General features: G+C 46.6%; 1 protein-coding gene and 1 non-coding gene across 2 annotated transcripts in view; both read right to left on the bottom strand.

The window, feature by feature from the left end:
- Positions 1–3,341: 3,341 nt before the first annotated feature.
- The window catches only part of arpc2 (actin related protein 2/3 complex, subunit 2), a 41,589-nt gene continuing 19,620 nt past the window's right edge, over positions 3,342–25,310 (bottom strand). Inside the window, exons 5-10 of the mRNA XM_078227787.1 lie at positions 17,616–17,802; positions 16,810–16,903; positions 15,551–15,677; positions 11,066–11,166; positions 10,055–10,155; positions 3,342–3,735 (exon numbers count right to left, since the gene is read on the bottom strand). Coding sequence (XP_078083913.1) covers positions 3,711–3,735; positions 10,055–10,155; positions 11,066–11,166; positions 15,551–15,677; positions 16,810–16,903; positions 17,616–17,802 — 635 coding nt within the window. The 3' untranslated portion in view covers positions 3,342–3,710. The remainder of the gene's footprint in view (positions 3,736–10,054; positions 10,156–11,065; positions 11,167–15,550; positions 15,678–16,809; positions 16,904–17,615; positions 17,803–25,310) is intronic.
- LOC144504169 (small nucleolar RNA SNORD89) lies at positions 4,098–4,210 on the bottom strand. The gene has a single exon (XR_013499588.1). It is a non-coding gene; the product is annotated as a small nucleolar RNA SNORD89 (small nucleolar RNA).

Genomic DNA, 25,310 nt, shown 5'->3' with positions numbered 1-25,310 from the left:
TTCCTGTGGGGGAGCACTTCAGCGGTCACGGGCATTCAGCCTCTGATCTTCGGGTAAGCGTTCTCCAAGGCGACCTTCACGACACACGACAGCGCATAGTCGCTGAGCAGAAACTGATAGCCAAGTTCCGCACACATGAGGACGGCCTAAACCGGGATCTTGGGTTCATGTCACACTCTTGGTAACCCCCACAGCTTGCCTCCTGGACTTGCAGAATCTCACTGGCTGTCCTGTCTGGAGACAATACACATTCTTTAACCTGTGCCGAATGCTCCCTCCACTCACATTGTATCTTTAAGACCTGATCAGCTGTAAAGATTCGCATTCTAATCAGTATTCTGTAACTTGATTTTGTGTCTCTGTGCCCTGTTTGAGAGCAGATATCCACTCCATCTGACAAAGGAGCAGCGCTCCGAAAGCTAATGGTATTTGCTACCAAATAAACCTGTTGGACTTTAACCTGTTGTTAAAAATCTTACTGTGTTTACCCCAGTCCAACGCCGGCATCTCCACATCATTGCTGCAGTTATACAGGGCCTTGGTGAGGCCACACCTTGAGTATTGTGTGCAGGTTTGGTCTCCTAGTCTGAGGAAGGACATTCTTGCTATTGAGGGAGTCCAGTGAAGGTTCACCAGCCTGATTCCTGGAATGGCAGGATTGACATATGAAGAGAGACTGGATCGACTGGGCTTGTACTCACTGGAATTTAGAAGAATGAGAAGTGATCTCATAGAAACATATAAAATCCTGATGGGACTGGACAGGCTGGATTCAGGAACAATGTTCCCGATGTTGGGGAAGTCCAGAACTAGGGGTCACAGTCTAAGAATAAGGGGTAAGCCATTCAGGACCGAGATGAGAAAGAATTTTTTCACTCAGAGTTGTGAACCTGTGGAATTCTCTCCCACAGAAAGCTGCTGGGGCCAGTTCATTTTAGATATGTTCACGAGGGAGCTGAACGTGGCCCTTGTGGCTGAAGGGACCAAGGGGTCTGGAGAGAAAGCGGGAGCGGGATACTGAAAGTGCATGATCAACCATGATCATATCGAATGGTGGTGCAGGTTTGAAGGGCCGAATGGTCTACTCCGGCACCTATTTTCTATGTTTCTATATTCAGGGCCCAGTCTTTTTCATCCAGCAGCTATGTAATAGCTATCAGTTCATACATATTTATTTTGATTTGTGTTGTCAATTTATCCGTTTTGTTACAGATTCTACGTGCAGATACCGACCCTTTACTTCTGTCTTTTTACTATTTTTGTAACCTCTAGCCTTATCTGCAGGAGCACTCTCAGGTTATAGTCTTCCTGCTAATGCTCTGAATACCATTTCTCTTCCTCCCATCATGCTTTGTCTTTTTTAATCACATCTTTCCAGGCTTGAAGCCTTGACTTTAGTTTAAACCCCGGCCGGCCTAGTTATATGACTCACCAGAACACTAGTTCCCGCATGGTTCAGGTGGAGACTATCCCAGGCAGTATTCACTTTTCCTGGTATTGGCACCAGTGCCCCATGAATAGAAACAAATTTCTTCAACACCAACCTTAGAGCCACACAGTTAACTAATCGGATTTATCCTATGCCAGTTTGCTCGTGGCTCAGGTAGTAATCCTGAGATTTTATTACCTTTGAGGTTGTGCTTTTTAATTTAGCCTTAGCTGCTCTTACTTCCTTTTTCTAGTTCTATGTTGTTGGTACCTAAATGGATAGAAACCACTGGATCCTCCCCCACCCACTGCAATTTCATCTCCAGCCCAGAACAAATGTCCTGAACCCTGACACCAGGCAGACAACACAGCCTTCTGGACTCCCACCCTTGGCTGCAGGCATCTATCCCCATGTCTACACTGTCCTCAACAGCCATTGCAATTCTATTAACTCCCTCCACTTGAATGGCTTCCTGTACCATGATGTCATGATCAGTTTGCTCATCCACCCTGCAATCAGTCATCTGTACAGTCCACAAGATCCTTGAACCTGTTGGACTATTGCAAAGGCTAAGGCTCCTCAAGCCATAGACATGGCAGACATGTTTGTCCTGGATTACCTCGATGTCCAACAACTCCCACCTGCTGCAGTCACAACACATCACTTGTCCTGCCATCTTTAATTAACGTATAATTAATATACACTGCTACTCCCAATAACTATTATTATTGCCAATAAGTCTTATTACAAATAACAAAACCTTACAATTAATTGTTGGATCAATTTTGAAGTGAAATATTCACAAACCGGTCACTTACCTGCGTTCCTGAAATTTCACACGATTTCTGCAGCCGGAATCTGGAACCACAGACTGGACTGGAGCTGATAGATTCATGGTTTGGAAACACGCTAATGAAAATAGTTGTCTTGTAGATATTTAAGAAATTCCTCCTCCCCATTTTGCTGTGATTACTGCTATTTCCCTTGGATAATTCTAGTCCTTTGTTATCACTAGACTATAAGGCAGGGTTAGGCTTCATATCACTGACTCCTCACTTAGTCTGTGTCAATGGGATAGATACAGAGCAATTTATTGAACAGAATCCCTCTTCTGTTGCTTGCTTTGTGCGATAGCTCACAGCAAGTTTTCATCATTTAGCACACTTGAGAACAACAGTTTAAAGGGGACACTGCAATTCAGCATTTTATTGTCCTCCCAGAGGGAGCTTTACTCTGTATCTAACCCCGTGCTGTACCTGTCCTGGGAGTGTTTGATGGGGACAGTGGAGAGGGAGCTTTACTCTGTATCTAACTGCGTGCTGTACCTGTCCTGGGAGTGTTTGATGGGGACAGTGTAGAGGGAGCTTTACTCTGTATCTAACCCCGTGCTGTACCTGTCCTGGGAGTGTTTGATGGGGACAGTGTAGAGGGAGCTTTACTCTGTATCTAACCACGTGCTGTACCTGTCCTGGGAGTGTTTGATGCTGACATGATGGTACCTGGATGCACCATTCCAGCATTTATAGAATCCCCACAGTGCAGAAGGAAGCCATTCGACCCATCAAGTCTGCCCCAACCACAATCCCACCCAGGCCCTATTCCTCTAACCCCACATATTTACCCTGCTAATCCCCTGACACTAGGGTCAATTTAGCATGGCCAATCAACCTAACCCGCACGTCTTTGGACTGTGGGAGGAAACCGGAGCACCCGCAGGAAACCCACGCAGACACGAGGAGAATGTGCAAACTCCACACAGACAGTGACCCAAGCTGGGAATTGAACCCGGGTCCCTGGCGCTGTGAGGCAGCAGTGCTAACCACTGTGCTACCCATGGTGATGCCCCAATTTTACATATTCAAGTATCTACACACAAGAGAAAAGACAGAAATAACAATCAGATAGGCAACTGTGATATATAAAAGATTTATTCTTTTGGAAGTGCTTACAGTTCCTGCCATTCATCCTGTTGCAGAGTCCTGGCTGGGTCAGAGCAGCAGATATCGGATTCCGTGTTAGCGGCCATGGAAAGCAACAGCAAAATATTAGTGAACAGAGAATGGAAGCAGCTGGAAGATGGAATGTTTTTATTGATTAAACAAGTTCCTCTGGGCACCACAAAATGACAGGAAATCACTGCAAGCAAAGCGCAGTCGAGATTCACTTAATCAGATAAAGACGGCAATATTCAGGATCAGACTCGACAGGGGTCCTGATGACTGCACGCTGGGGATCTGTGCAAATAAATCATCAGCTTCAAGCTCAGCAGCCCAAGGATTTCTTATCGAGCTGAAAATGTTTTCCCCCTGTGGATAGAACGGGACAGTCAGAAGAGGTTAAAGATACCGGCTCCCTCGATGTTCACCCTGGCTCCGGAACCCCACTGCTTCCTTATGATCCTACCAGCCCAGCACTGCCCCCTCACCCTGTCCCCATGTCTGCCCCTTCACCCTGTCCCCATGACTGCCCCTTCACCCTGTCCCCATGTCTGCCCCTTCACCCTGTCCCCATGTCTGCCCCTTCACCCTGTCCCCATGTCTGTCCCACTCACCCTGTCCCCATGTCTGTCCCACTCACCCTGTCCCCATGTCTGTCCCACTCACCCTGTCCCCATGTCTGTCCCACTCACCCTGTCCCCATGTTTCAGGATGTTGTAGAAGGTGCTCTGTGAGAGGTCAGACTAATAGTCGCTTCAAGGAGATTTGTCATCGTGTTGTACACGGAGAACAAACTGCTGGTAGCAACACTGCAATTCGGCCTTTTACTGTCATCATTCCTCCAGCACTTCCCAATGGTGTCGGCAAGACACCTGGCAACCGACCCGCAACACATCTCGGCCTAGCAATATTGTGTGTGTGGTGGGGGGCGGGGGGGGGGGGTGTGTGTGTGTGTGTGTGGTGGGGGGCGGGGGGGAGGAGTGAATGGATGTTCAGAGGATGTGATAAAGTCTGTACAGACTCTCATTCCCTGGATAGGCCAGGAAGGGCTAATCGCTGGATTCAGGAGCCATCTGCCCTTCCTCAAAAACAAAAAATGCTGGAAAATCTCAGCAGGTCTGACAGCGTCTGTGGAGAGAGAATAGAGCCAATGTTTGAGTCTGGATGACTCTTCGTCAGAGACCCTTTGCCCTGATGAAGGGTCATCCAGACTCAAAACATTGGCTCTATTCTCTCTCCACAGAGGCTGTCAGACCTGCTGAGATTTTCCAGCATTTCCTGTTTTTGTTTCAGATTCCCACATCCGCAATAATTTGCTTTTGCTCTTCCTCAAATCCACCTCCTGCAAAACAAACAGGATATGTGACATTACCTAAAGCAACAGGTGAGAGCTGAGGGGAGGAGCCACTGGTTGTAAGAGGAGATTATACTGGAACTGAATAGTGAGGTGATATGGGACATTTGTGAAGCTCTGCAAAGGCAATCATATTCGTGTAAAGGAGGATGTGGGTGGGGGCAACCAGTGTCCCACAACTCTCACTCCTGACTCCCATGGGCGGCACGTTGGCACAGTGGTTAGCGCTGCTGCCTCACAGCGCCAGGGACCCCGGTTCGTTTCCCGGCCTTGGGTCACTGTCTGTGTGGAGTCTGCACGTTCTCCCCGTGTCTGCGTGGGTTTCCTCCGGGTGCTCTGGTTTCCTCCCACAGTCCGAAAGACATGCTGGTTAGGGTGCATTGGCTGTGCTAAATTCTCCTTCAGTGAACAGGTGTGGCAACCAGGGGATTTTCACAGTAACTTCATTGCAGTGTTAATGTAAGCCAACTTGTGACTAATAAATAAACTTTAAAAAACAAGTAGCTGGCTGTAGGGAGAATGGAAAACCATTTCCTACGGCGTTCCACAGGGCTCGGTGTTGGCCTCATGCTGTTTGTATTAATGATTTGCCTTAATGTGGGAGGCGTGATTGGGAAATTTGCAGATGAGACAGTAATTAGCCGTGTGGCTGATGATGAAGAGGAAAGCTGCCAACTCCAGAATGATAGCCAAGTGGGCGGAAAAGTGGCAAATGGAATTTAATCTGGAAAAGCGTGAGGCAATAAATTTGGAGGGTAAACAAAGCAAGGGAAAACTCAGCAACAGGACAATGTTGAGAGGGGTCAAGGGTGTGAGACCTCGAAGTGCATGTCCATAGGTCCCTGAATGTAGCAGGACAGGTGGACATGAAAGTACCTGGAATGCTTTCCTTTACTGGGCAAGGTATTGGATACAAAAGCAGTGATGTAATGCTGGAACATTGGGTTAGGCCACCATGTGTACAGTTCTGGTCACCATGTTACAGGAAGGACAGGATTGCTCTGGAGAGTGCAGAGATCTACCAGAATGTTGCCAGGGCTTAAAAATTGCAATTTTGAGGAGAGATTGGATAGGCCGGGGTTGTTTCCCTTAGAATAGAAGAGGCGAAGGGGTGACCTAATCGAGATGTACAAATTTATGAGGGGCCGAGACAGGAAAAACTTGTTTCCCCCCAACTGAGGGGTCAATTCCCAGGGACACAGACTAAAGGTGATTGGTAAAGGATTAGAAGGGTCATGAGGCAAAACCTTTTAAGCCAGAGAGTGGTGGGCATCTGGAATTCACCTGGCACCTGGATCTGTATCAGAATTACTGGAACCTGCAAGACTACAGACCAGGTGCTGGAAAATAGGGTTAAATTAAGCAACTAGTTTCATTTTTGATAGGTGCAGACAGGATGGGCTGAATGTCCACTCCCTGCACAGTCACCTTTCTTTGGTTCTATGGTGCCAGTGGCCATGTTCTGAGATCTCAATAGACAGTGTGCAAAACTACGAGGGTCCCGTCAGCTTTGGCTGGGTGTGCTGCAGGGACGTCACCCCTTCTATATGCACTGACTGGGAATGGCGGAGCAGGTGGACGATCCTAACAAGTTAGCAGAGCAATGGCTCAGAAAGCAGAGACCAGCAACAGCCAGCCCACACACATGATGCTCAGTCATTGTGAGGAGCCTGGGACCACAAACAGTCCAATCCACAGTTAGTCATCGTACGTCTATGACTTTCCTGGTCGGAGCAGCTGCAAGCAGGACTGGAAGAATGAGACAATTGGCACAAGTCAACACAAACCGACATAGCTCAGTGACATTCCAGTCTGAGCCCCTTTACCAGGTGAAGCACGGGAACGGGGAGAGAGAGAGACATTGCAGTATTCAAGAATGAACACACAGACTCAGACCATCAGATCAGCTGGGTTCTTGGAGCTGATACACACCCCATTATCCGTGTCTGGACATTCAGCGAGTACTTTCAGTAATTCTAGAATATCCCCGCTCACTCCTCCTGCCCTGTGCAGCAACAATTGGCTGAAAACTGTAAGTTTTTTCCTGCTTTGAAAAACTAAAGTTGAATTGTTGTTTCAAGCGGTGCAATAAAACACAGACCCCTCAGCATTCTTCATTAGCTTGGTTACCCCCCTCTACCTCGCCAGACATTGGCTTCCTTCCCAACCTCACAGGGCAGACCAGTGGATATCTGCTGGCTAGTTCACAATGAAAGGGCGTCGCTGTCCTCAGCCAGCAAGCTGCAGAATACTTTCCTCTTCTGTCTAGCTTCAGGGCAAAGCCATTTATAGCTCAACGTCTGCACTGACCGAGTGGCAAGAATCAAACTCACTCTGGGTGTGTGGGCTCAGTGTGGATTAGACTGGACGGCGATCTCTTCACTCAGTCCCTGTGTGGATCTCAATGTGGATCTCTGGCTGTGATCTCTCACTCAGTCCCTGTGTGGATCTCAATGTGGATCTCTGGCTGTGATCTCTCACTCAGGCCGTGTGTGGGCTTTGTTTTATTGTAACGTGTTAATTCTGTGAAAGTGGGTGAGATCAGCTGGGCTGATGGGCCTCTCCGCCACTCTAATAACCTGTACATTGCTTCCCTGTATCACTCACGCGTGTATCCTATCAGAAGACCTGACAGTCCTGGGCTGCACTGCACTGTCTGTCCACTCCCTAGGCACTGTAGCTATTGGACTATCACCAAAGGCACTCTGTTGCATAAAGCCAGAGTAGGGTCTGCCATGGAAACACCTGGGGGAAGGGAAAAATAGAAAAGAACAACATAACACACAAAGCAACATGCAGAGCTACATGCAAAATGTACATACGCTGTTATTCTATATAACACTGGGGTACAGTACTGGTGGGGAAGGGTCTGTCACTGTATAACACTAGGGTGCAGTATTGGTGGGGCCGGGTCTGTCACTGTATAACACTGGGGTACAGTACTGGTGGGGACGGGTCTGTCACTGTATAACACTAGGGTACAGTACTGGTGGGGACGGGTCTGTCACTGTATAACACTGGGGTACAGTACTGGTGGGGCTGTCATTGTATAACACTGGGGTACAATACTGGTGGGGATGGGTCTGTCACTGTATAACACTGGGGTACAGTACTGGTGGGGATGGGTCTGTCACTGTCTAACATTGGGATACAGTACTGGGGGGGATGGTCACTGTATAACACTGGGGTACAGTACTGGTGGGGCTGTCATTGTATAACACTGGGGTACAATACTGGTGGGGATGGGTCTGTCACTGTATAACACTGGGGTACAGTACTGGTGGGGATGGGTCTGTCACTGTCTAACATTGGGATACAGTACTGGGGGGGATGGTCACTGTATAACACTGGGGTACAGTACTGATGTGGATGGGTCTGTCACCATATAATACTGGCGTACAGTACTGGTGGGGACGTGTCTCACTGTATAACACTGGGGTACAGTACTGGTGGGGACGGGTCTGTCACTGTATAACACTGGGGTACAGTACTGGTGGGGACGGGTCTGTCACTGTATAACACTGGGGTACAGTACTGGTGGGGATGGGTCTGTCACTGTCTAACATTGGGATACAGTACTGGGGGGGATGGTCACTGTATAACACTAGGGTACAGTACTGGTGGGGACGGGTCTGTCGCTGTATAACACTGGGGTACAGTACTGGTGGGGACGCGTCTCACTGTATAACACTGGGGTACAGTACTGGTGGGGACGGGTCTGTCACTGTATAACACTGGGGTACAGTACTGGTGGGGATGGGTCTGTCACTGTATAACACTGGGGTACAGTACTGGTGGGGACGGGTCTGTCACTGTATAACACTGGGGTACAGTACTGGTTGGGATGGGTATAACACTGAATTAAGTATCTGACACCACACTTGGTGTTACTGCAGTTTTTCCAGCGTATTGGTTCTAATTTGCTAAAGGGAACAGGAAAGGCAGGGCGATGGTTTGGATTACGAAGCAGATACTGAACATTGCCTGACGCCCCGACACTGCTGCACACAGAGACAATGCAAAGCAGAATTCAAATTACACACAAAGTATTCTTTGATTCGAAGATTCCATGCACAAATAACTTGGATGCAAAGTGGATGGAAAAATTCCAGAAATCACCAATGGGAAGGATAGCACGCAAAGACACAGGTGGGAAAGAAACCAAAGCGTGTGGGGTGACATTGTTGCCTCTGCTCAGGACACACAGCACCTCAAGCAGCTCACTCAGGCTTTCAGCCCATCAGGCAGAGTTAGAATTGACTGAGGTCTCAGTAGTGAAGTCTTTGACCAGGACTGGAGGTCGTGAGAAAATACGCGCGCACACACATCCTGACTGCTTCTCTTGCACCCAATTGGTTAATGGCATAAAGGAATAAAAGTAAGTTATTCTTTAAGGTTTATATTGGGAACCTGCTGTGGTGAACACACACCATTTTGGACAGGGTATTGAAGAGATCAGCTGCTGCCCTGCTCCCCCTGCAGTACCCTTGAGTGCCACATTTAACAAGGGGGCAGCACACTTAACTTCAACACAGCTTTTCATTTTCATACATTTCTAGTGAGGAGACTGAACAGAAACATGGAGCAGGGACCTTCTAAGATTTATCACTTCCCCCCCGCCCCAAATGCTGACAGCCCCACAAGCGCCTAGGTTATCCAGTGGTCTGATTGCCTCCCTCAAACCAAGCAGGGCCTGGGCTGAGAGCTTGGGCTTTCCCAGTTCTGCAGCTAGTTTAATGTCTCTCGCCTCAGAAAAGCTGCTTTGTTGTAACTCACCCCCTGTGACGCATCAGAAAATGACATCAGTTCCACATCAAACAAAAGCAGGTGTGATTCAATATGAAGCTCTGATGTTTCAGAGCACACTGTTTACTATTGGTCACGGTAAATGAAGATGTATACTTCATATTGTTAGTTCGTAGAACAGTTTTGGAATAGGCTGAATTACAGTGGAATACAATAACCTCATCTATCCATCAAAACGTTTAACACTACGGTTTGAGGCACCAACAGATCTTTTACACTCCTGCAACTAACAGATACTTCATTTAAAACTGAAAACTCCAGCACAAGACTATTGGACCAAATGGCCAGTCTGTCATTCAGATCACCTTCACTTGATCCACTCCACTACCCACCTCAGGATCTAACCCCTCCCAAATCAAGATACTCCAGTACCTAAACTGAGAGCAGTGGGACCCTCAGTGCCACATGGGCTGTTCTTAGCTGAGACGTATAGAGGGCTGGGCTGATTTACAATCTGTAACCTCAATCCGGTTCTCGGACAGGCGACTGTTGTGACAATGAGCGGAGATCACTCCGCCCAGTACTTACGACATTGTTTTCATCTCTTTCTTCTCAGTCTCTGGCCGCGCACGGTTCAAAACCTTCAGGAAGTCCGAGGTCTTGGCCCTCATGCGAGTGTGGATATAAGCCTGCAAGTAATATAAAGACACTTGAAATATCATCTGCTCTCAAACTAGCCCAATGCTGAGCCTCAGAAACATGTCCAGTTCATCAAGATTTACAGAGCGGCAGATCATCTGTGCCATTGCTCATGGTTAATGAATACTGGGGTTGGGGGCGGCAGGAGTTACAAGGGGCAGATATGACACTCAGGCACGAATGACAGGGTACTCACTATCAGAGAGACTTTTAAACCTACGCTATGATGGTATTGACGTGATGGGGAACACAGTACAGCGTAGAGCTTGGTCAGTAGAGATGGTCAAGTCTCATTCAGGGTAAATGTCGGACACTCCATCCTACTGGACTTTAGTGTCTGATGAGAAAGGGACAGCATTCCAGCCATTCCTACTATAAAGGGCGAATGGGAGTGGCTATTGCGGTCAAGCTTCACTGTGATGCTACTGGTGGTGGAACAGTCGCCGGCATTCACCACTCAGATGTGTGTACGGGAAGTGATCATATGATTGAACGTTACCAAACCACCGCCCAAAATAAGTTAATAACACACGTGGCACATAGGGCTTTATAAAATCATACAGTGCAGGAGGCCATTCATCCTACCATGACTATACTGGCTCTTTGAAAGAGCTATCCAGTTATTCCCACCTCTCTCTTGCACTGACACCAAGCCCTGCAATCTCACACTCCACTCAGAAAGATACAGAACCGGAGAACATTCCGATGCCCAGTTCAGGATTCTGACTTCCACAAGGAAAGAAAAGTGTCTGTTTACATTCATCATCATCTGTAGCCACATCGGTCCTCGGTACAAATGAGACACCTCCTGCCCTGTCTGCAGAGCCCAGTGTTTATTACCATTGCTACTTGGCAGCTACTGAACACTGGAAGCTGGAATACACAGGGCTGCCGCCTCACCTTGGAGCATTTAATGTGATAATGCAGGTAATCCCTGAAGGTGTGGATCAGGTTGATGGTGTTGTCACGAGTGTTGGGGTTGGTGTGACGAGGGAACAGCACTGGCAAAAAGAGAAACAAAAATGGTCAGTAGAATGGAGACTGTGAGCAGCAGCAGAGGTATGGAATACAACTCCCAATCCCACACCTCTCCACTACAACACAAACACACAACACAGGCTCCCATATCAAAAAGACAATAAACTCCGCAAGAGTACAAACCAATTCTGGAATGTTACTTCTCTCCAAAAATATTACAGGGTTTAATTGTTTTGAAGATTTGTACATATTGAACAGATTTGCCTGGTCTAGGGAGACACATAGAAATCTAGAAACATAGAAGATAGGAGCAGGAGGAGGCCATTCGGCCCTTCGAGCCTGCTCCGCCATTCATCACGATCATGGCTGATCGTCCAACTCAATAGTCTAATCCTGCTTTCTCCCCATCACCTTTGATCCCATTCGCCCCAAGTGCTATATCCAGTATAATATTTCGTAGCTTTACATTTAAGATCGCATGATGTAGGGGGTAACGTATTAGCATGGATAAAAGATTGGTTAGCGAACAGGAAGTAGAGAGTAAGGATCAATGGGTTTTTTTCAGATTGGTAAGCTGTAACTAGTGGAATACCACAGGAATCAGTGCTGGAGCCTCAACCTTTTACAATCTACATCAATGACTCGGATGAAGGGGCTGAATGTAAGCTGGCTAAGTTTGCTGGTGACACAGTAACGCTATGACGTGGAGGTAGAGAATCTGCAAGGGGATATAGATAGGTTCAGTGAGTAATGGAGCATAATGTGGGAAATGTGAACTTGTCCAATTTGGCAGGTAGAATAGAAAAGCAGTAAACTATTTAAATATAGAAAGATTACAGAACTCTGAGTTACAGAGGGATCTGGGTGCCCTGGTACATGAATTGCAAACAGTCTGCAGGTACAGCAAGTGATTAGAAAAGCAAATGAATGTTGGTGTTTATTGAAAGGGAAATGGAATATTAAAACTGGCAAGTTTTACAGTAGCTGTAGAGTCTCGGCGAGATCGCAGCTGGAGTATTGTGCACAGTTTTGGTATCTCTATTTGAAAAAAAGGTATAATTGGACTCAAAGCAGTTCTGAGGAGGTCCACTTGACTCATTCCTGGGATGAAGGGCTTATCTTATAAAGAAAGGTTGGGCCTGTACCTATTGGAAGTTCGAAGAATGAAAGTTTTTATTGCAACATTTAAGATGCTGAAGAAACTCAACAGGGGGGTGGTTGCTGAGAGGATGTTTCCACTTGGTGGGGAAGCCAGAACCAGGGGATAGTTTAAAAATGAGAGGTTTATGTTTTAAGACAGAGATGAGGAAAACATTTTCTCTTCAGTTGTTAGTCTGTGCAATTTGCTTCTCCAAAGGAGGTGGCTGGGTCATCAAACGTATTCAAGGCTGAATTTGATACATTTAGTTTAGGGGTTTAAAAAAAAGGGTGGCATGGACAAGTTGGGCCGAAGGACCTGTTCCCATGCTGTAAGCCCCTATGACTCTATGACATTTTTGATGGATGACGGTTATGGGGGGCAGACAGGACATTGGAGCTGAGATCGCAAACAGATTAACCATGATCTTATTGAATGGTGGATTTGAACAGGCGTGAAGGGCCAAATGGCCCACTCTTGCTCCCAAGCCCTACATTTTTATTTTTCCAGCTTAGGTGGAATTAGCCGGAGAAAGATTCACAGAGACAGTGGCATCCAAATCACGCCTGCATGAAAACTAAGGGCAGGATTTTACACTCGGGTTGTGAATCAGGGTGGGGCGGAAGTCTGCTTGGGTACGCACGGCCCTCGGGCAAGTTACCCATCGATTCGCCTATTAAAGCCCTTAAAGGGCTTATCCTGCCCAGGCTTAAATATTAAGGCTGGAAATGGGGAGGGTGGGAGCGTGACATTTGCACTCTTCCTCCTCTCAGTTGTGATGTGGAGTTGCCGGCGTTGGACTGGGGTGGGCACAGTAAGGAGTCTCACAACACCAGGTTAAAGTCCCACAGGTTTATTTGGTAGCACGAACTTTCGGAGCACTGCTCACTCACCCGATGAATGTGCAGCGCTCCAAAAGCTCGTGATGCCAAATAGACCTGTTGGACTTAACCTGGTGTTGAGAGACTTCTTACTGTCCTCTCGGGTGAGAAGAGGTGGGGGTTCCGCACGCTGAAGACTCCCTCAGTTTTGGGGTTCCCGCACCCAATCTGATTGGCTGAAAACTCACTGGAGGGAATTCCATAGGCAGATGGAGTTCCGCCCTTTGCCAATCAACGCTCCAGTCAGCGTTAAATCCCAGTGGGAGTTCAACAGTCGGCAGCTGCGCGTTAGGCACTGACTCTTGGGACAGCGAGCGCCAATCACTCGCCATCCTTAATCCTACCCAAAATGTCTATGTACCTCCACTGCACACAATAAGAGGTCCATAAGCTCTTGCCAGCGGTGGTGTAAAGAGATAATGAAGGTCAGGATCAATTAGAATGTATTAATAAGCTACCAGCAACAATCCTGTGTGTTAATGACTGCACTAACAACAAATGTAAGATAATCAGTCAAGTTTGTAACGTGGAAGGGACATAGTCACACACAAAGACCCGTTCACTGCAAACAAAAGGAATGTGTTCAATCCTTACACATTTTCTTTTAATTATCCGGGAGGTTGGGGAACCTATAGTCCCCATGGCAATGCCTCAGTAAATCAAAATCGTTTTGCCAACAAATCCGCACTCCTTTCTCCTGTGCTATAAATTGTTTTATGTTTGTTTGAAATTTGGTATTCTTGTGTTTGTCCTGATGAGTGCAAGATGAAAAGTCTTCAGGAACATGTCTCTCTTTTCAACAATATTCCACCTGCAAAGTGCTAGATTTTGTTAACTGAGAACGAGCCTCGATCCTGCACATGAGCAGCTCAACAGATCAAGCTGCAATACTCTGCTTCATTAACCAGCAGAGAATTACCATCCTGGGAGTGTTTGATGGGGACAGTGTAGAGAGAGCTTTACTCTGTATCTAACCCCGTGCTGTACCTGTCCTGGGAGTGTTTGGTGGTGAGAGAGTAGAAGGAGCTTTACTCTGTATCTAACCCCGTGCTGTACCTGTCCTGGGAGTGTTTGATGGGGACAGTGTCGAGGGAGCTTTACTCTATCTAACCCCATGCTGTACCTGTCCTGGGAGTGTTTGATGGGGACAGTGTAGAGGAAGCTTTACTCTGTATCTAACCACGTGCTGTACCTGTCCCGGGAGTGTTTGATGGGGACAGTGTAGAGGGAACTTTACTCTGTAACTAACCCCGTGCTGTACCTGTCCTCGGAGTGTTTGATGATAAGGGTAGCGAGCTTTACTCTGTAACTAACCCCGTGCTGTACCTGTCCTGGGAGTGTTTGGTGGTGAGAGAGTAGAAGGAGCTTTACTCTGTATCTAACCCCGTGCTGTACCTGTCCTGGGAGTGTTTGATGGGGACAGTGTCGAGGGAGCTTTACTCTATCTAACCCCATGCTGTACCTGTCCTGGGAGTGTTTGATGGGGACAGTGTAGAGGAAGCTTTACTCTGTATCTAACCACGTGCTGTACCTGTCCCGGGAGTGTTTGATGGGGACAGTGTAGAGGGAACTTTACTCTGTAACTAACCCCGTGCTGTACCTGTCCTCGGAGTGTTTGATGATAAGGGTAGCGAGCTTTACTCTGTAACTAACCCCGTGCTGTACCTGTCCTCGGAGTGTTTGATGATAAGGGTAGCGAGCTTTACTCTGTATCTAACCCCGTGCTGTACCTGTCCTGGGAGTGTTTGATGGGGACAGTGTAGAGGGAGCTTTACTCTGTATCTAACCCCGTGCTGTACCTGTCCTGGGAGTGTTTGATGGGGACAGTGTAGAGGGAACTTTACTCTGTAACTAACCCCGTGCTGTATCTGTCCTCGGAGTGTTTGATGATAAGGGTAGCGAGCTTTACTCTGTTTACCAACCCTATGGAAACAGTTTCCCCCCCATTATCTCCAAATTAAACAGAAATTTAAATTTCTGTTAAATTTCTCCTCTGTGCCCCGATCACCAGATTATGTGGAGCTAACTGCCTGGGATCACAATCTTACCCCTCTGCTGACAGTATGTGGATATGGCTGGCAAGAGGCAGTAACAATGGGTCACTGTAACATGGCGGTCGAAGCTGCTCATGGAGTCCTGCTTAGCTGACAACAGAAATTTCAAATATAGGTGGGCTCCAGAAAAGAGATTTCCCAAAATATCCGGCATTTTAATTGTATTTTGCAATTGCTGAGTTGGTTTCATTTAATCTCACTAATATTAATTCTATCTCGTGTTCAGGACTTCAAAAGACAACTTTCCCCTGGCCCTGAACACTGGAGATTCTGATTCTCGGCTCGGACCAAACAAAGATCAATCGTCAATAGGTGGCAGTGAAGAGGGACTTACCGAAGGTGATGTAGCCGATGTTGTCGCCCACTGCTGCGTCAGTGTCTTTCAGCTCCAGGGGAGGTTCTCTGTGACTGAAAAGGACTTGGGGAGCAGTGTGACTCGCTCTCCGACCCTCCTTGAATTCCTGAGACAGGGGCAACAATGGAAAAGTGAATCAGTAAAGGTGGCTGGAGTCAGCTCTATATTCAAAACTCTACACCCGTCACCTGACTGGGCACAAGGGGAGATTTAGCTGTTCCAAAGCCTCACACATACAGAACTGAATATATCCCAAAGGTTTATCCCACTTCTCCCGAGGGCCATCACACTGTGAGGCAGTGCACCCACACGAGTGTGTTTTATAGTCACAAACACCACACCCCCAGGCGCTGGACTGGTTTCCTACCAGTGCAAATTCTTGTCACCATATTACTACTGCCCAGGCATTCCCCACCACAGTGTCCCTCAGGTACAGCCCATGCACACTAACACCCCCAGTGAATGGAACTCTCTAGTGTCTAAGTGAAAGTCCAGGTCTATTTTCTGGTGTGTTCCTACCAAATCTCTAAACACATGGAAGTGTGCAACAATATTCAAATAAAGAGCATGGCGGAAGCTGCTGCAATCTGAATTGATATCAGCTACATACACACTGTCATCACCCCCTCAACCCTGCCTCTGATTAAAAAGGAAGAATCTGCATATACTGCTCCTGGCACTGGCATACTTCCAGTGAACTGATACTCAGCTGATTGAAGAGTTTCAAATTACAAGCAGTAATTAAAATAAAGACAGAGAAAAGTGTGGGTTAGGTTGATGGGTCAATTTTGCATGGCCACAGTGTCAGGGGATTAACAGGGTAAATATGTGGGGTTATGGGGATAGGGTCTGGGTGGGATTGTGGTCGGTGCAGACTCGATGGACCGAATGGCCTCCTTCTGCACTGTCGGGATTCTATGAAAAGTGAGAACATTTCACAGAAAGTGCAGTTTACATCACAATCACCTTACTGAAAGAGAGAGCTTAGAATAAACCCTCAATGAAAGGTCCAGGGTCACACATGCAGGAGATATGGTTTTGGGGGGGGGGGAGGAGGAGGAGGAGGAGGAGGAGGGTGTAGGTGAGCTGGGGGTTAGGAAAGTGTATTGAGGTGAGGGACATGGCTATGGTGTAGTGGGCTGTGATGGGGCCAGGTTGGGGAAGAGAGCCGGGGGTGGGGCAGGAACACAGCTGGGTAACGTGACCTCAGGTAAATTGTCAGTGCCTGCTCCTCCTACCTGCATGAAGACCTTCCCAATCACAACATCATCGTCATCCTTGAATACTGTGCTGAAGACCACCGTCACACGATCCTTTTTGGCCTCCACGTACCTGGAAGGCAGCAGAGTCACAGATCAATCAGGTGCTGCACACACAACTGAATCATATAGAAGCACAAGCAGAGAGTCCAGGAGATCACAGTGACACTGGTGTCAGTTACAGAGAGTGATGTGGGATCAATTCCTGCTTCATACACAGCCGGAACGCTGGGCTGAGAGTCATCTCATGACAGAATCTTGTGGGCAACAACCACCTGATGAGGTGATGACCAAACTCTCGCACATCAAAGGTCCCAGGTATCTGTTCACACCCAATTCATAAGAAATTCTGTAGATTTTACAACACAAGTTTGTAACCAAGTTTAATATTTCAAATCGGCTTCTGCCACGATTGGTTTTAGTCTCTGCTTGACTTGATCTTGTGGATTTCCTGCCTCGGGGGTCTGCCAATTGCAGGTATTATTGCAGTGTGGGATATCTTTGATTAACTTTTCAAACCTCCCTTTCAACTATTTTGGATTCTAAAGCCAAAAGCAGACTGGTCCGCTCTATGGTTCAGTTTGCTATCGGACTGGCCGCGACAGACTTGTGCTGCTGGAGGGGCAGAACGGAGCCCGAGCGCTCAGCAGAACTTTGTGAAAAATGTACAGAAGCTGGGGGATGGGAGAAGAGTTTTGAGCAACAGTGTGGGAGATGGACAGCTTTCCAGTAAAATGAATCTATTAACCTGGGACCGCATTCTTTCCCCATCCCTGATCACTCACATAGTCTCGTCATCACGATAGTGGATCAGTGCCCGTCTCTCTCCTTCCTTCCCTTCTGCCTGAAAGTTGAAGTACTTCTCAAAGACAGAGGCGAAGCAGTTCCTTTTCAGCATGCCGGCCTGGTGCACCACCTCATCCTTGTTGGGTGGAATATTTTCCAGATCAAACAGCAGAGATACGTTGTACCCTGCAAACAACAAAGGGAACTTCAGTACAGTCAAAAAAACCAAGACCGCTCCAATCTACAACAATGGGTCAGACACAGACATGTAGCATTAACAGCATAGAAACAGACAATTCAGTCCAGCATATTCATGACTTGTTTACACTCCACACGAGCTTCTTCCCAGCGCTCTCCACCTAATCCCATCAACAGATCCTGCTATCTCTTTCTCGCTTATGTCTGTATCCAATTTCCCTTCACGTCTTTCTACTGTCTCATTACTTCATGTGATAGTGAGTTCCACATTCTCATCAATCTCTGGGTGACTATCTTATATTTATGGCCCTAATTCTGGCCAACACAAGACAAAACATCTTTGTGGTCTATCCCACTGAACATAATTTTAAAGACCGCTCTCAGATCATCCCTCAGTCTCCTCCATGTTAGAGAAAAGAATGCAAGGCTGGCGGCAGAAGAACAAGGATTGGTTCCTGAATATTGGGGGGGGTATATAACATTGAAGAAGCAGCAGCTAGGTAAAGGTGGAGAGGTAGCACTGTTGATCAAGGATGGTATTGGTGCAATAGTTCAAGATGATCTTGGTTCAGGAGATGAGGAATAGTCGGGGAAAGAAGGACAAAGCACACAAGAAGAAATATTGGGTGTTTGTGATAAAGGGACAGCAATAATCATGAGTGACTCTAATCTACACAAACTGGAAAATCAGTATGGCAGAAGTAGTCTGGATGAGAAGTTCATAGAATGCTTTTGAGATAGTTTCTTAGAACAGCATGTTTTGGAATCAACTAGAGACTTGATTATTTTAGGCTTAACATTGTGTAATGTGACAGGATTTATTAATGACCTTAGAGTAAAGGTAACTCCAGGTAGCAGCAACCGCAATGTAATTGAATTTTACACCCAGTTTGAACACACACGAGCACAAGAAATAGAAGCAGAAGTCAGTCACCTTCAAGCCTGCCCCGCTATTCAGTACATTCAATGGCTGATCTATGCCGGCCTCAACTCCTTTTCTGTGCCATTTCCCCACAGCCCTCTATTCCTCGATCTATCAAATATTTATCCATCTCCACTTTAAATACTTCTAATGATCCAGCCTCCAGCACCCTTTGGGCAGAGAATTCCAGAGATTCACCACCCTCTGCAAGAAGAAATTTCTATGCACCTCAGTTTTAAATGACCGGCCCTTTATCTTGTAGCTGTGTCCCCTTGTTCGAGACTGTCCCACCAATGAAAACATCTCACCATCTACCCTGTCAAGCCCCCTCAGGATCTTATATGTTTGAATAAGGTCACCCCTCACTCTTCTCATCCCAGGAATGAGCCTGGTGAATTTCCTTTGGACTGCCTCCAATGTTACCATATCCTTTTTAAGGTATTTAAACATGAAAAGAGTAAGCAAAGTGAGTGTTTGTCCTCTAGAGAGTGACAATGGGAAGTTAAAAGTAGAGAAAAAGGAAATGGCAAATGAAATGAACAGATATTTTGCTTCTGTATTTACTTTAGATGATACAAGAAACATTCCAGTCATAGCTGTAAATCAGGAGGTGGAAGGGAGAGAGGAACTTGTGAAATTACAGTCAATAGGATAGCAGTACTGAGCAAACTGATGGAGCTGCGATTTGACTAGTCTCTGGGGTGGACTTCATCCTACAGTCTTAAAAGAAGTGGTTAATGAAATTAGCCACATACTTTCCTACCTACTCTTTTGTCATCAGCAAATTTTCACTCCACTTATCTGAGTCATTGAGATAAATTGTAAAACGTTTGAGGCTCCAGCACAGATCCCTGGGGGACTCCACTTGTCACATCCTGCCAATCAAAGACCCATTTATGCACACTCTCAGCTTCCTGTCAGCCAGCCAATCTTCAATCCAGGCTAATTTGTTACCCCTGCACCATGAGCTTTTATATTTTGCAATAACCTTTGATGTGGCAAGATGCCTTGGTGGTAATTTTCCAACATTCGTTAGGCTGTGGAAAGGTTCCATCCGACAGGAAAGTAGCAAATATAATCCCCCTATTCAACCCGTCTATATAATCCCCCTATTCAACCCGTCTATATAATCCCCCTATTCAACCCGTCTATATAACCCCCCTATTCAACCCGTCTATATAACCCCCCTATTCAACCCGTCTATATAACCCCTCGATTCAACCCGTCTATATAACCCCTCGATTCAACCCGTCTATATAACCCCTCGATTCAACCCGTCTATATAACCCCTCGATTCAACCCGTCTATATAACCCCTCGATTCAACCCGTCTATATAACCCCTCGATTCAACCCGTCTATATAACCCCTCGATTCAACCCGTCTATATAACCCCTCGATTCAACCCGTCTATATAACCCCTCGATTCAGCCCGTCTATATAACCCCTCGATTCAACCCGTCTATATAACCCCTCGATTCAATCCGTCTATATAACCCCCCTATTCAACCCGTCTATATAACCCCTCGATTCAACCCGTCTATATAACCCCTCGATTCAACCCCTCTATATAACCCCTCGATTCAACCCCTCTATATAACCCCTCGATTCAACCCCTCTATATAACCCCTCGATTCAAGAAGTGAGACAGACAGAAACAGGAAATTATCCGCCAATCAGCTTGACATCTGTCATGGGGATGGTGTTTGAATCGATTATTAAAGAGGCTACAACTGGACATTTAGACCAGCTCAAGGTAGTTGGGAAAAGTCAGCATGGTTTTATGAAAGGGAAATTGTGTTTAACCAATTTACCAGAGTCCTTTGATGGAGGCCTGTGACACCACAGCTGGTTCTGCTGTGGGACAGGGTCAGGCAAAGAGCAAGCGAGCAGTAGTAATAGGGGACTCGCTGGTTAGAGGCACAGACAGGCGTTTCTGTGACCGCAATCGAGACTCCAGGATGGTGTGTTGCCTCCCTGGTGCCAGGGTCAAGGACGTCTCTGAGCGATTGCTGGACATTCGTAAGGGGGAGGGTGAGCAGCCAGAGGTCGTTGTACATATTGGTACCAACGACATAGGTAGGAAAAGGGACGAGGTCCTGAAATGTGAATATAGAGAGTTAGGCAGAAGGTGAAAGTGCAGGACCTCGAAGGTAGTAATTTCAGGACTACTACCAGTGCCACATGCTAGTGAGAGTATGAATAGGAGGATTAGGCAGATGGATGCCTGGCTTGAGAGCTGGTGCAGGGGGCAGGGATTTAGATTTTTGGATCATTGGGATCTTTTCTGGGGAAGGGCTGATCTGTTCAAGAGGGACGGGTTACACCTGAACTGGAGGGGGACTAACATCCTGGCGGGGAGATTTGCTGGAGCCACTCGGGAGGGTTTAAACTAGTTTGGCAGGGGGGGTGGGATCCAAAGCAGTAGGGAGACAGAAGAGAAGTGTGAGGACAGCACAGAAGTTAAAGAGAGCACATTAAGTAGTAAAGGCAGTGTCAGTAATCCTAGTACCAGACAGATCAGGCAAAAGCAAGACAGAGAGCAAGAGAAGTCAGATTAAACTGCATTTATTTCAATGCAAGGGGCCTGACGGGCAAGGCAGATGAACTCAGGGCATGGATGGGTACGTGGGACTGGGATATTATAGCAATTACTGAAACATGGCTAAGGGAGGGACAGGACTGGCAGCTCAATGTTCCAGGGTACAGATGCTATCGGAAAGATAGAACAGGAGGCAAGAGAGGAGGGGGAGTTGCACTTTTGATTAGGGAAAGCATTACGGCCGTACTGAGGGGGGATATATCCAAGGGTTCGGCCACTGAGTCTGTATGGGTAGAACTGAGAAATAAGAAGGGGGAAATCACTTTGATATGCCCCAAATAGTCGGTGGGAAATTGAGGAGCAAATATGTATTACAGATAGCTCCAAGAAAAATAGGGTGGGAATAGTCGGAGACTTTAACTTTCCCAACATTGACTGGGACAGCCATAGTATTAGAGGGTTGGATGGAGAGAAATTTGTTGAGTGTATTCAGGAGGAATTTCTCATTCAGTATGTGGATGGCCCGACTAGAGAGGGGGCAAAACTTGACCTCCTCTTGGGAAATAAGGAAGGGCAGGTGACAGAAATGTTAGTGAGGGATCACTTTGGGACCAGTGACCATAATTCTATTGGTTTTATGGAGAATGATAGGTCTGGCCCAAAAGTTAAAATTCTAAATTGGGGCAAGGCCAATTTTGATGATATCAGGCAGGAACTTTCAAAAGTTAATTGGGGGAGTCTGTGGGAAGGCAAAGGGATGTCTGGTAAGTGGGAGGCTTTCAAAAGTGTGTTAACCAGGGTTCAGGGTAAACACATTCCTCTTCGAGTGAAGGGCAAGGCTGGCAGAAGTAGGAAACCCTGGATGACTCGGGATATTGAGGCCCTGGTCAAGAAGAAGAAAGGGGCACATGACATGCATAGGCAGCTGGGATCAAGTGAATCCCTTGAAGAGTATGGGGGTGGAGGAGTAGAGTTAAGAGAGAAATCAGGAGGGCGAAAAGGGGACACGAGATTGTTTTGGCAGATAAGGCAAAGGAGAATCCAAAGAACTTCTACAAATACATAAAGGGCAAAAGAGTAACAAGGGAGAGAGTAGGGCCTCTTAAGGATCAACAAGGTCATCTATGTGCGGATCCACAAGAGATGGGTGAGATCCTAAATGAATATTTCTCATCAGTATTTACTGTTGAGAAAAGCATGGATGTTAGGGAACTTGGGGAAAATAAATAGTGATGTCTTGAGGACTGTACACATTACAGAGAAGGAGGTGCTGGAAGTCTTAAAGCGCATCAAGGTAGATAAATCCCTGGGACCTGATGAAGTATATCCCAGGACATTGTGGGAGGCTAGGGAGGAAATTGCGGGTCCCCTAGCCGAGATATTTGAATCATCGATAGTCACGGGTGAGGTGCCTGAAGATTGGAGAGTGGCAAATGTTGTACCTTTGTTTAAAAAGGGCTGCAAGGAAAAGCCTGGGAACTACAGGCCAATTTACCCACCACATCTGTGGTGGGTAAATTGTTGGAGAGACAGGATCTACAGGCATTTAGAGACGTAAGTACTGATTAGGGACAGTCAGCATGGCTTTGTGAGTGGAAATCATGTCTCACAAATTTGACTGAGTTTTTTGAAGGGGTAACCAAGAAGGTAGATGAGGGCAGTGCAGTTGATGTTGTCTACATGGACTTTAGCAAGGCCTTTGACAAGGTACCGCATGGCAGATTGTTGCATAAGGTTAAATCTCACGGGATCCAGGGTGAGGTATCTAAATGGATACAAAATTGGCTTCTGTGGTTGTAGAGGGTTGTTTTTCAAACTGGAGGCCTGTGACCAGCGGTGTGCCTCAGGGATCAGTGCTGGGTCCACTGTTATTTGTCATTTATATTAATGATGTGGATGAGAATATAGGGGGCATGGTTAGTAAGTTTGCAGATGACACCAAGATTGGTGGCATAGTGGACAGTGAAGAAAGTTATCTCCAATTGCAACGGGATCTTGATCAATTGGGCCAGTGGGCTGACGAATGGCAGATGGGAGTTTGATTTAGACAAATGCGTGGTGATGCATTTTGGTTGACTGAACCAGGGCAGGACTTACTCAGTTAATGGTAGGGCGTTGGGGAGAGTTACAGAACAAAGAGATCTAGGGGTACATGTTCATTGTTGCTTGAAAGTGGAGTCACAGGTGGACAGAGTGGTGAAGGCGGCATTCGGCATGCTTGGTTTCATCAGTCAGAACATTGAATACAGGAGTTGGGACATCTTGTTGAAGTTGTACAAGACATTGGTAAGGCCACACTTGGAATACTGTGTGCAATTCTGGTCACCCTATTATAGAAAGGATATTATTAAACTAGAAAGAGTGCAGAAAAGATTTACTAGGATGCTACCGGGACTTGATGGATTGAGTTATAAGGAGAGGCTGGATAGACTGGGACTTTTTTCTCTGGAGCGTAGGAGCTGAGGGGTGATCTTATAGAGGTCTATAAAATAATGAGGGGCACAGATCTGCCAGATAGTCAATATCTTTTCCCAAAGGTAGGGGTGTCTAAAACGAGAGGGCATCGGTTTAAGGTGAGAGGGGAGAGATACAAAAGTGTTCAGAGGGGCAATTTTTTCACACAGAGGGTGATAGGTGTCTGGAACAAGCTGCCAGAGGTAGTAGTAGAGGTGGGTACAATTTTGTCTTTTAAAAAGCATTTAGATAGTTACATGGGTACGATGGATATAGAGGGACATGGGCCAAATGCGGGCAATTGGGATTAGCTTAGGGATTTAAAACAAAAAGGGCGGCATGGACAAGTTGGGCCGAAGGGCCTGTTTCCATGCTGTAAACCTCTATGACTATGAATAACACGTGCTGTGGAGAGGGGGGAGCAATGATGCAGACACACTGAACTTGGACTTTCAGAAAGCATTTGATAAGGTGCCACATCAAAGGTTATTGCAAAATATAAAAGCTCCCATAGTGCAGGCGTAACAAATGAGCCTGGATTGAAGATTGGCTGGCTGACAGGAAGCAGAGGGTATGCACAAATGGATCTTTGTCTGATTGGCAGGATGTGACAAGTGGAATCCCCCAGGGATCTGTGCTGGAGCCTCAATCGTTTTACGATTTATCTCAATGACTTAGATAGGGGGAGTGAAGGCACGGTAGCTAAATTTGCTGATGACACAAAGGTAGGTAGGAAAGTATGTTGCAAAGAAGACGTGTGGACTTTGCAGATGGATATAGATAGGTTGGGTGCGCGGGCAAGTGCAGTTTCATGTGGGAAAGTGTGAAGTTGTTCACTTTGGCAGGAAGAATAAGAAAGCAGAGTATTATTTAAATGGAGAATGCGGAGGTGCAGAGGGATCTAGGTGCGCTCATACATGAGTCACAAAAGGTTAATATGCAGATGCAGCATGTAATCAAGAAGGCTACTGGAATGCTATCCTTTATTATGAGAGGAATTGAACATAAAAGGAAGGATGTTATGCCTCAGTTATACAGGACATTAGCGAGATCACATCTCGAATACTGTCTTCTGTATTGGTCTCCTTATTTAAGGATGTAAATACTTTGAAGAGTAGGTTGATACCTGGAATAAGCAGGTTGTCATGAGGATTGGTTAGATGATCCGCATAATTGTTAGAATGGTCTATGATTCCCCCATAACTGCCTCGGTTCACCCACAAATACGAGGGCAGAGAGGAGGGATTAATCATGAAATGCTAGGATGTAGTGGGATGGGCTGCTACAGCTCTGGGTGTAAGAGGTGGTCGGGGAGTAACAGAGCTGATCCTTACAGAGACTGGAGTAGCATTTACTAATGTTGGCCTGAATATCAGAAATGAACGAGCTCAGGATCACTGGGTCATCAGCAGAGCCTGTGGCGGGAGGGGGAAGGAGCAGCTGGTACGTCACTCCCAGCAAGCTGGTGTTCTCAAAGTGATGATGTGGAGATGCCGGCGTTGGACTGGGGTAAACACAGTAAGAAGTCTCACAACACCAGGTTAAAGTCCAACAGGTTTATTTGGTAGCAAATACCATAA

This window comes from Mustelus asterias, chromosome 14 (genome assembly GCF_964213995.1).
Source record: "Mustelus asterias chromosome 14, sMusAst1.hap1.1, whole genome shotgun sequence".
Lineage (NCBI taxonomy): Eukaryota > Metazoa > Chordata > Chondrichthyes > Carcharhiniformes > Triakidae > Mustelus > Mustelus asterias.
Note: the sequence above shows the minus strand (reverse complement) of the source record. Positions and strands in the feature narration are given on the sequence as shown.